Consider the following 10,792-nt stretch of genomic DNA (forward strand, 5'->3'; position numbering starts at 1 on the left):
GGGGCGCGGGCCGTGGTGGGGGCGTGGGGCCGTGGAGGGGGACACAAGTGTGTCTGTGCCTGTTGCCACCTGTGGGGTGCCCTGAGGGGGCCCGTTGGCCAGTGCTGGCGCGTATTTCTCTGGGAGGTTCACCTCGCCTGTGAGGAGGGAATGCCGCTGTGCTCCACACGAGAATGGGGAGTGTAGAAAAGGAATAGATGAAGTCAGAATGGCACTCAGGAACCTGGAAACAGCAGATGGGTGTCGTGGTCCCCTTGGGCCGCCTGGGAGGCCCCTTGTCTTAGTTTTGCTTTGACCTGGCTGCAACGAAACCTTGGTGGCAGTAAGGAGACCTTGGCTGTGTTACGTGGCAGCACTTTGCCAGGCCCGCTGGATTGGCAGTAGTTTATTCCCGTGATTGGAGGCCCCTGGAGGGTCCTTGTCAACGGCACTGGGTCCAGGAGCCAGGGACGAGGGGCGAAGCTGTCTGTTCTGGGGCTCTGATGACTAGTGCGGGGAGCGCTTGGGCCTGCACCTCTCTGCACACCAAGGCCTGAGGCCCGATCAGGAGCTGGCTAGAGGCTCTGCTGTTTCAGTGGCCCTGATCCTGTAGCTGAAGAAACCTCGGCTAGAAGAGAGTCTGGGGAAGAGGGTCCTGGCTCCCTGGCTGAGAAGCTGCACGGTTCCTTGTTGCTGAGGATCTTGCACCTCTCCAGTTAGCCACATATTTTCTTCCTCGGAAAGGAAGGAGGTCCTTGGAAAGCTGTTCAGTCTGTCTGCTCATCAGCCGCTTCTGCCAATAGCTTCAGTTTCTCACCCCTGCCCCTCCACTCGTGGTCATGCTTCTCTCCCGCCCTCCTGGGGTGGCTTGGGACTCTGTGCAGGGTCTGTGTGTTCCTGAGGCATTTTGCCGTTCACTCCCGACCGGTGACTTCGATCACTTCGGCTAGGCCATTCACTTTTTTTTTTTTTTTTTGAGATGGAGTCTTGCTGTGTTGCCCAGGCTGGAGTGTGGTGGCGTGATCTCGGCTCACTGCAGCCTTTCCCTCCTGGGTTCAAGCGAATCTCCTGCTTCGGCCTCCCGAGTAGCTGGGATTATAGGCACATGCCATCTTGCTTGGCTAAGTTTTGTGTTTTTAGTAGAGACGGGGTTTTGCCGTGTTGGCCAGGCTGGTCTCGAACTCCTGGCTTCAAGTGATCTGCCCGTCTCAGCTTCCTGAAGTGCTGGGATTATGGGCCTGAGCCAATGTGCCTGGCCAGATTATTCACTTTTAGTTTATTACTCAGTGTCTTGGTCAGAAGTACTGGAAGTCCTGGGTGATGTTTTATGATTGTTTTGGGGAACATTTTGGAAGCCTTGACAGTCGTGCTTTGAAAACCCCACAGAGGTCCAGGGGCAGATTACACAGCCGCATTGTTTCAACTTACAAACTCCACTGGTAGTCTTGAACATGTGTGTTCAGAAATCTTGATTCCTTTACTGCAGGGAAAACTAGATCTTTCCCTGCCAGATGTTGCTGTTTTTGAGTATTTAGAATTGAATTGAATGTACTGAGCACCAGTCTGACTTAAACAAAGGCTAACATTTCCTCTTTCATGTACTTAATTCCGAGTAAAGTCCACGTTTTTATCCATGGTGCGTCCTAGCGCTGCCCAGTCTCCTTTCTCATACCAGTGTCTGCATATGACAGACTCATATACCTGACTTCATTGATTTATTTTTTATTTTAAAATTTATTTTGTAATCATTATTACTATTATTTTTTAAGATGAAGTCTTGCTCTGTTGCCCAGGCTAGAGTACAGTGGCGTGATGTCAACTCACTGCAACTTCTGCCTCCTGGGTTCAAGCGATTCTCCTGCCTCAGCCTCCAGGAGTAGCTGGGACTTCAGGCACACGCCACCACACCTGGCTAATTTTTGCATTTTTAGCAGAGATGGGGTTTCACCATGTTGGCCAGGCTGATCTTGAACTCCTGACTTCAGGTGACCCACCCGCCTTGGCCCCCCATAGTGCTGGGATTGCAGGCATAAGCCACTGCACCTACCCTGACTTTATTTAAATATTATTCTTTAGGAGCCGGTAGGAGTTGGATAGATTTTTCTTCCTTTGTCTCATCTCCTCATCAGTTCTGCTGATCAGTCCTTACTGCTGACATTTTTGTACATGGACATATCCTTTAACATTGCATATGAATTGCGCATTAACTGCCCACTAATTGAAAACCAGCCTTTGTTACTGTGTCCCTCAGATCTGGGCAAGTGCCTTCAGTGACAGACGCTGTCTCACGTTGATGAAGAACCCCTTGGAATAGGTTTGTTACCAGTTTGATGGGATTCCTAAGAGTTATCTCCAAATATATACTTAGAACATTTTAAAGGAACATTCTGAGTTAGCAGATCCCTCCATTCTACTGAATGTTAAAAATGTCTTAAAATCTTATTTGAAAACCAAGAACGTGGGGCCTTGTCGTCGTAAGTGGACACCCACTGAGACATGGCTGTAAGAGACTGCAGATGGCGGCTGGGTGGTAAAGAATCTTGTGTTTTGTAGTTCAGAGAGTTTTAAGATATCCAGAAACACTTGTACTCCTGCCCAGTTTTGATGTCTAGATTTAAATAAACCCAAGGCCATAAATGCAAAACACAAAACCCAATTTCTGTTACCCCGTGTTGTGTCCACTTGCAGTACATACAGTCTCTTCTGACTTTGGAAAAGCCTTAAAACGTCTGAGCCCAGCCCACACCTCAGCTGTGTTTCTCCCTGTCACACACGTTCCTTAGGTAAAGTGGGAGGGTTCTGACCTCACCATCCCTTCCCACCGCAGAGTTCATCCCAGACCATGGCTCAGACACACACTCCGTCAAGGCCAAGGCCGGACCATCAGGGGTGCAGAGCTTGGGGGCGGAACCCCAGGCTCATTTCTCCTGGACAGCCCACAGGTGGCGGCATGGAGGTGGAGAGCATGGCTGCCCTTTGCTCATGCGCCTCTGGGGGACCTTGAGGCATCAGGGTTTTGGGCTTGAGAACTGGACCTCACAGGAGAGATGCGTAGGGAGGGAGCCCTACGGCTGAGGCGGAAGGTGGTCGGTAGCCTGGTGGTTTCGGAGGCAGACACTGGGGTTCTTTGGACGGAGTAAGCTGTTATCCTAGCCTGCTTCTGTGACTGTGGGCTCCACCTAACTTCTCTGGTTTTCTTACCCTGCAATGAATGATTGTGAAGATTCCACGAGAGCCCTAAATGGAGAGTTCCTTGTTCCTTGAAAGTCATACAAACCTTATACTGCTGAACAATTCATTTTTTTCCTGAGTTTTAATATGCCAGTCACCCTCTGTTAACCAGGGACAGCATAGTTACGTGTAACTAGATACACCACTGCTATTGTATTTTTTTCCCTGTGATCTTTCGGGTCATTTAAATTGAGGAAAGAAACCCTGCCTGACTCAGCCTCCTTTTGTTCTTGTCTGGGTGGCTCCTCATGGATTTTATGAGACCCCCCCAAGACTCAAGGGTGGTTTGTCCTGCTGAAGACAGATGCGCTTGGAATGTGCTGTAGCTTTACATGCCCTGTGTCGTGCTGTGTTCTGATGAGAAATGGTAACTTCCCATTTCATATTTTGCCTCCTCTAGGGGGACAGCCGCGCCACTGCTGCTTTTCCGAAGAGGTGACTTCGACCGAGCTCTCCAATGGAGACCAGAGTCACAAGCTGGGAGATAACGGCTCGGAAAGAGACACCGGCGAGTCCAAGGCGGGGATCGCAGCTTCTGTGTCCATACTTGAAAACAGTAGCAGAGAGACTTCTAGAAGGCAAGAGCAGCACAGATTTTCTACGGACTTAAAAATGCCAGCATTTCACCCCAAGCAGGAGGTGCCCGTTCCTGGTGATGGTGTGGAGTTCCCTTCCAGTACGGGAGCGGAGGGCCAGACGGGTCACCCTGCAGAAAAGCTGTCCGATTTGCACAACAAGGAGCACTCTGGGGGAGGGAAGCGGGCGCTGGCCTCAGACCTCGTGCCGCTGGATTTAAGTGCGAGGTCGACGCGGGATGACCCCAGCAATAAGGAGACAGCCTCCTCCGTGCAGGCGGCTTTAGTCGTTCACCCGTGTCCTTACTGCAGCCACAAGACCTACTACCCCGAGGTCCTGTGGATGCACAAACGCATCTGGCACCGCGTCAGCTGCAACTCCGTGGCTCCCCCGTGGATTCAGCCCAACGGTTACAAAAGCATCAGAAGCAATTTGGTTTTCCTTTCCCGGAGCGGACGCACGGGCCCCCCGCCTGCCCTCGGTGGCAAAGAATGCCAGCCTTTGCTCCTTGCTCGGTTCACCCGCACTCAGGTGCCAGGGGGGGTGCCAGGGCCCAAAAGTGGCTCTTCTCCCCTGGGAGGGGTCACAAAAGCCGCTAGCATGCCTAAGAATAAGGAGAGCCATCCCGGAGGGCCCTGTGCTCTGTGGGCGCCCGGCCCCGACGGGTATCGACAGACCAAACCCTGTCACGGCCAGGAGCCGCATGGCGCGGCCGCACAGGGGCCCCCGGCCAAGCCCAGGCAGGAGGCTAGCTCCAAACTGGTGCCTGCCCCGGGTGGCGGGGGCTTCAGCAGGAGCGCCACCCCCACGCCCACCGTCATCACCCGGGCTGGCGCGCAGCCCTCGGCTAACAGCAAGCCCGTGGAGAAGTTTGGGGTCCCCCCAGCGGGGGCTGGCTTTGCCCCCACAAGTAAGCACAGTGCCCCGGACTGCCTGAAAGCCAAATTCAGCCCTCAGCCTCAGGGTCCACCTCCTGCAAAGGGCGAAGGGGGCGCTCCTCCTCTACCTCCCCGCGAGCCCCCTTCGAAGGCGGCCCAGGAGCTGAGGACTCTGGCCAGCTGTGCTGCGGGGTCCAGGGGCGACGCGGCCTTGCAGGCCCAGCCCGGCGTGGCTGGGGCGCCCCCCATCCTACACTCCATCAAACAGGAGCCGGTGGCCGAGGGGCATGAGAAGCGCCTGGACATCCTCAACATCTTTAAGACGTACATTCCAAAGGACTTTGCGACCCTCTACCAGGGCTGGGGTGTCAGCGGCCCTGGGCTGGAGCACAGAGGTAAGATGTGCGGGCCCCCTCTTCCCCGGGCCCCATGTGACCTCCAGAGCCACCCCTGGAAGGCCAGGGCTGCTGCCCACCTGCCTGCCCACGGCCTCTGAGGACAGAGCCAGCCTGCCCCCTCCCACTGCTGAGCTGAGAGCCACACCCTGGCCCTGGCCCAGGAGCACAGCAGATGGGAACAGCCCTCCCAGGCTCCACCTCTGCCCTGCCGGGGAACGCCTGCCTGGGCTTGGTGGTCCTCTGCATGCTGGCCCTGGGAGGAGTCGCAAGCCCCGCACGGCTTCCTTCCAGCTGAGAGGACGTTTCCTCCACACTGACATTCCGCAGGAGCAGGCAGACGTGATTGCACTTCACGTGTTTGTCACTTTAAACAGAATCCGTAGATGTTCATCGTCCTGTCTCTCCAAAGACAGGAATATTTATTTAGTGTGATTAAGTTTTATTTTTATATATCTATAATTTAAAAACCACCTATTTAGTCCTCTAGTATTAGTAAGCAAAGCCTTGCAGAGGATGGATGTACTATGTAAAGTCTGGAGAATGGGATTTGTGCAAAAATTCCTGAAAAAAATACTTGGAAAGGTTGTCTTCGCTTCTCCCTCTGCCTTAGTATTGCTGTGTCACAGTAACACTGAGAAGGAATTGCTTTCCTCCTGCCTCTCCGGTGCGCGCCCTGCCCTGCATGCGGCACCCTGTTCTGGAACATAAATTGAAGGTCACTCTCACTTAACGTCCAGAACACGAAGAAACCTAAGTTCTGTTGAAAACAAAACAAAAAGTCTCAGTTCATTACCTGGGAAGTCCTAACCATGCTTTGTTAGAATTGTTCATTGTGACTGGGTGCGGTGGCTCATGCCTGTAATCCCTGTACTGTGGGAGGCCAAGGTAGGCAGATCATGAGGTCAGGAGTTCAAGACCAGCCTGGCCAACACAGTGAGAGACGTTATCTCTAACTAAAAACACAAAAATTAGCTGGGCATGGTGACAGACACCTGTAATCCCAGCTACTTGGGAGGCAGAGGCAGGAGAATCGCTTGAACCCAGGAAGCGGAGGTTGCAGTGAGTGGAGATCATGCCACTGCACTCTAGCCTGGGTGACAGAGTGAGACTCCATCTCAAAAAATATATATAAATAAATTTAAAAAAAACCATCGTAAGCCTGTGGTTTCTTAAAGTGGTTCCCATTAGAAATGGCCTCTGAGCCAGGGCTGCAAACTCAGGCCGCTGGCAGGACTGTCAGGGGCGTGGTTTCGGGTCTGGGAGTTGAGATGTCAGCAGTGAGCCGCCCCAAATCCACCGTGGGACAATGTCCCAGTGGGTGCTGGGGTCACCTGCTGAGCTCCTGGCTTAGGCTGGGGTTTCAGAGCCAGCCTAGATCGTGACCTGCCGGGGCCGTCTTGGCATGAGGGATGCTCACCCCAGGTGTTTCCCAGTAGGAGACGTCGCAGGTCTGCTGCCTTCTTAACAGATTTGCCGGCAAAGGCCTTACTCCAGCCGACCGTGTTACATTAGCCCGCTGAGCGCTTGTGAACTTTTTAGGATGAGGCCGAGACCCGGACACCCGAGGGTCTCGTGAGATGTGTTGGGCTGAGGTGTGACTCGGGAGTGGGGGTCCTTGAGGCGGGTCGTAGATCCTTATCTCTTCTCCCCGCCCGTGTGCTCTGAGTGGATGGTGTAACCTGAGGAGGCCGTCACGGGTGGGAAGTGCGGCGCAGTGCCATGTGGATTGATGGTTTGACTTTTCCCATGTTCAGTTAAAGTGAGTGAGTTCCCTCAGCCTCAGCAGGGTTTCTCAGTCATGTAGATTATTTGCTGCAAAGTGAAAAACAAGTTTGTTGGTGGCCCTTTGACGTGATGCCAGCTCACTTCTGGAGATGTGGGTTTTCTTGGAACCCAAAGCAGAGAAGGCTGAGTGGTGAGGGTTCCGCTGTCTTGGATGCTGGGTGTCCCTGACTGCACCTTGCCCACTCTGTCCTTCCCCTCGTGGTTGCCTCCCAGCAGAGCACGGGGGGTTTGACGCCCGCTTAGTCCACCTGACTCGTAATTTAGTCACGCGCTCACAGCCTGCACACACCCTAAGTTCTAAACCTGTCAGGTTACACCTGGAAAGTGGCATCCCCAGTTTTTAAAAGGCCTCTGAGCTGCCCTGTGGGTGGCATAGTTGCTGTTTCTGAGAAAGTGGAAGTGAGTTTTAAGGTAAGGATTTGAAATTTCGGATGATAGAATTTGAAGTCCAAAATAGGCTGAAGTATTTTCCCTTTTCTTACAGACGTCTTTAAAAATAAATGGTTCTAAGGCCTTTTTTTTTTTTTTTTTTGGAAAGAGAGAGGTTAAATATTTATCTTTCATATGTGAAAAATACTAGTCATAAAGCACATGGGCTCATCTTGGGTTATTTATTCTTACAATGTACACATCGAGACAGCGTGAGTCAGCAAATTTGTGGTTTCTAAATCTACTCTAAATTGGATTTCTTAAGGGAAGTGCTTTCACCTTTTTGGTCTTAAAATACACCTGTTAGTAGGTGCATTATTAGGATCCTGGCTTCCCAGGTATAGAGTACCTGAGGTCAGCCTGTCTAGATACTCGGTCAGCGCACCTGAGAAGTGCTGAGCATCTCCAGATGGGACGCCTCCGGTGAGGGGCTCGGCACCTCCTGGGCCCCTAGCTTTGGTGAACTTCCCTTGCCTGCAGGTCTCTGTGTTGAAGCCATCAGAACAAGCTGAGAGCTCTTCTATGTGATAGTCCTTTAAACCTTCAGACACTTGTCTCTTGTCTTTCCTGGACCTAGCATCCCTGCTTTACATCCATCCTCTGCCTGGTCTCCAGGGCCTTCTGTGTTTATCCTCTACCTCGTCCCCAGGACCTTCTGTGTCCATCTTCTACCTGGTCTCCAGGACCTTCTGCATCCATCCTCTACCTGGTATCCAGGGCTTTCCCTGCCCATCCTCTACCTGCTCTCTGGGGCCTTCCCATCCATCCTCTGCCTGGTCTCTGGGACCTTCCCCACTTCTCTACCTGGTCTCCGGGGCCTTCACGTCCACTCTCTGCCGGGTCTCTGGGGCCTTCTGTGTCCATCCTTCTGCCTGGTCTCTGGGGCCTTCACGTCCATGCTCTAAACCTGGTCTCCATGGCCTTCCCTGTCCACTCTCTACCTGGTCTCCAGGAACTTCACGTCCATCCTCTGCCTAGTCTCCGGGACCTTCTTTGTCTATCCTCTGCCTAGTCTCTGGGACTTTCTTTGTCTATCCTCTGCCTGGTCTCCGGGACCTTCTGCGTCCATCTTTTACCTGGTATCCAGGGCTTTCCCTGTCCGTCCTCTAACTGCTCTCCGGGGCCTTCCCATCCATCCTCTGCCTGGTCTGTGGGACCTTCCCCATCCATTCTCTACCTGGTCTTCGAGGCCTTCATGTCCACTCTCTAGCTGGTCTCCATGGCCGTCCCTGTCCACTCTCTCGCTGGTCTCCAGGAACTTCACATCCATCCTCTACCTGGTCTCCCGGACCTTCTTTATCTGTCCTCTTTCTGGTCTCCGGGACCTTCTATGTCCATCCTCTACCTGCTCTCCGAGGCCTTCCATCCATCCTCTGTCTGGTCTCCGGGACCTTCTGTGTCCATTCTCTACCTGGTCTCCGGGACCTTCACGTCCACTCTCTTCCTGGTCTCTGGGGCCTTCTGTGTCCATCCTTCTACCTGGTCTCTGGGGCCTTCACGTCCATGCTCTACCTGGTCTCCAGGGCCGTCCCTGTCCACTCTCTACCTGGTCTTTAGGGCCTTCACGTCCATCCTCTGTCTGGTCTCCGGGACCTTCCACATTTCCTTTCTCCATACTTGAATGTTTGTTTTTGACGCCCTTAAAGTGTTGTAGCCAGAAGGAAACCCAGCAACTTTGGCGTGGTCAGACTATTGGAAAGGTGAACAGAACACTCGTGTTTCCTGTTACAGAGACTCGATTTCTGTTAGTGCAACCCAGGACATCTGTGCAGCCTAGATTTCCTTTTTTGAGTGTTACTGAATACTGGAGTAACTACACTTTCTTAGGACTTTTTTCTTCCACTTGTTTCTGTTCAGCTGTTTATTTTTTGTGGTGTACCTGTAGTTGATTTTTGAGTCATGAGTCTAGAATCTTGTTTCATTCCTCCCTTGGTCAAATTGGTCTTTTTGACGTGTCTTCTTATACAAGTGTGTCTGTAGGTTCTGGTCTCCTCACCCCGTGCGTTTGTTATGTGTCTGCTAGGTGGCTGTTGTCTGCAGATGTCAAGGTCACAACTTCCCTGTGCGTGGTCCTTGATTACATCTATAGACGTAGCATCATTTTGTAGTTTGGGGAGGTAGAAATATGCAGAGGAGAACGGTCTCAGAGAACAGGAAGTCGTCTCATGTGTACATGCAATAGTTGTGGGTGCTAGAAGTGTGATTCTGTGATTTTGCAGTGGACATGTTCCATTTATACAGAGAATGTTGCTGTTGCAGGATGCCACTGAGACAGGTTTTATCAGAAGTTAGGAAATGGGAGTCTCAGAGACTTCCCCGCCCCCTGCATGTGTTCGGGTGATGTTTCTGTAGATAGGGAGAGTCTAAAAACTCTACCCAAACAGTAAGGAAAGAACTATCGCTACCTCCCTGAGGGGTTCCCTGACCATTTAAGAAGAAAAACTCACTGCATTTTCTGTGATCATTGTACAGTGTGACTGCCAAGTCTGTAAACATACAGGAATAGAACATAAATGACTTATTGCTACAGCAATAAAATAATACATGATCTGTGTTTTCAGACCTTTTGGCCAGCCTAGATGATCTGATATGATGAATCTTAGAATAATAAAATTTGAAGCTAATAAAATGAGATAATTCCAGATAAAATAGATGGTATTTCTTATTAGGACTTAAAAAAAGTCATTTATACCAAGGAGGCCTTCATATTATGGTGATGAAAGCTTTATGCTTCCTTGCAGTTTGATCTCTCTCTGTAGAGTCTTTTTCATCTCCTCTTTCTCTATGGATAGCACAACACCTCATAATGACACACAACGTTGCAGGACTGGGTGACCCCCTCTGAAGTTCGCCAGGCCTTTTTCTTTCACTGTTAAGTCCACTTTCCAAATACAAGCTGAATTTCTAGGTGAGAACATTTGAGCTGCGTGCTCACCAGGTGGTCTTTGTTCAAATGGAGTTTGTCACCTTTGTGATTAACTCGGAATGTTGGGGTAGCTTGGGCATAATATTGTTGGCCATAAGGGCAAGTGCCCTGTCTTTAAAAAGTAAAGAGAGAGTGATATGGTGAAATGTGTGGGAAAACCATATGTGCGCGTGCACTTGTGAGTGTGTGCGCCTGCGTGAGTGCGTGTGCACGCGTGCTCATGCACCCTTAATTGAAGGAAATAAGCACAGGTGAGCGGGAGGGCTGTCCGTGTTTTCTCTGTTGCTCATTTGGATAGGAAATAGCTACCACAATTACTTGAAAAAAGAATGAGAATGACTTCATTTTTGAAAGTTCTGAATGTTAGATGACATTGCATGTCGTCATCATTAGTCAGTATTCTGTGTAGGTGTGGTCAGATTCCACCTGCAGATGCAGTCTAGATGGTACCTGGGAAAATCCAGACAACCAAAGTATTCAGAAATTTGTTTCATAGGAGTTCCACTGGCTGGTGTTTCTAGTGCAAATGAATGGGGGAACAAAATAGCTTTAAAAATCTCTTTTCTTTCCTTCCTTTCTTTCCTTCCTTC

General features: G+C 51.1%; 1 protein-coding gene across 1 annotated transcript in view; it reads left to right on the forward strand.

Annotated features, from left to right (window-relative positions):
* The window catches only part of ZNF516 (zinc finger protein 516), a 129,066-nt gene that overhangs the window by 106,774 nt on the left and 11,500 nt on the right, over window positions 1-10,792 (forward strand). The window contains exon 3 of the mRNA XM_011975880.1: window positions 3,611-5,059. Within this exon, the coding sequence (XP_011831270.1) occupies window positions 3,611-5,059 (1,449 nt within the window). The remainder of the gene's footprint in view (window positions 1-3,610; window positions 5,060-10,792) is intronic.

The sequence above is a fragment of the Mandrillus leucophaeus genome, unplaced genomic scaffold (assembly GCF_000951045.1).
Source record: "Mandrillus leucophaeus isolate KB7577 unplaced genomic scaffold, Mleu.le_1.0 Scaffold16, whole genome shotgun sequence".
Lineage (NCBI taxonomy): Eukaryota > Metazoa > Chordata > Mammalia > Primates > Cercopithecidae > Mandrillus > Mandrillus leucophaeus.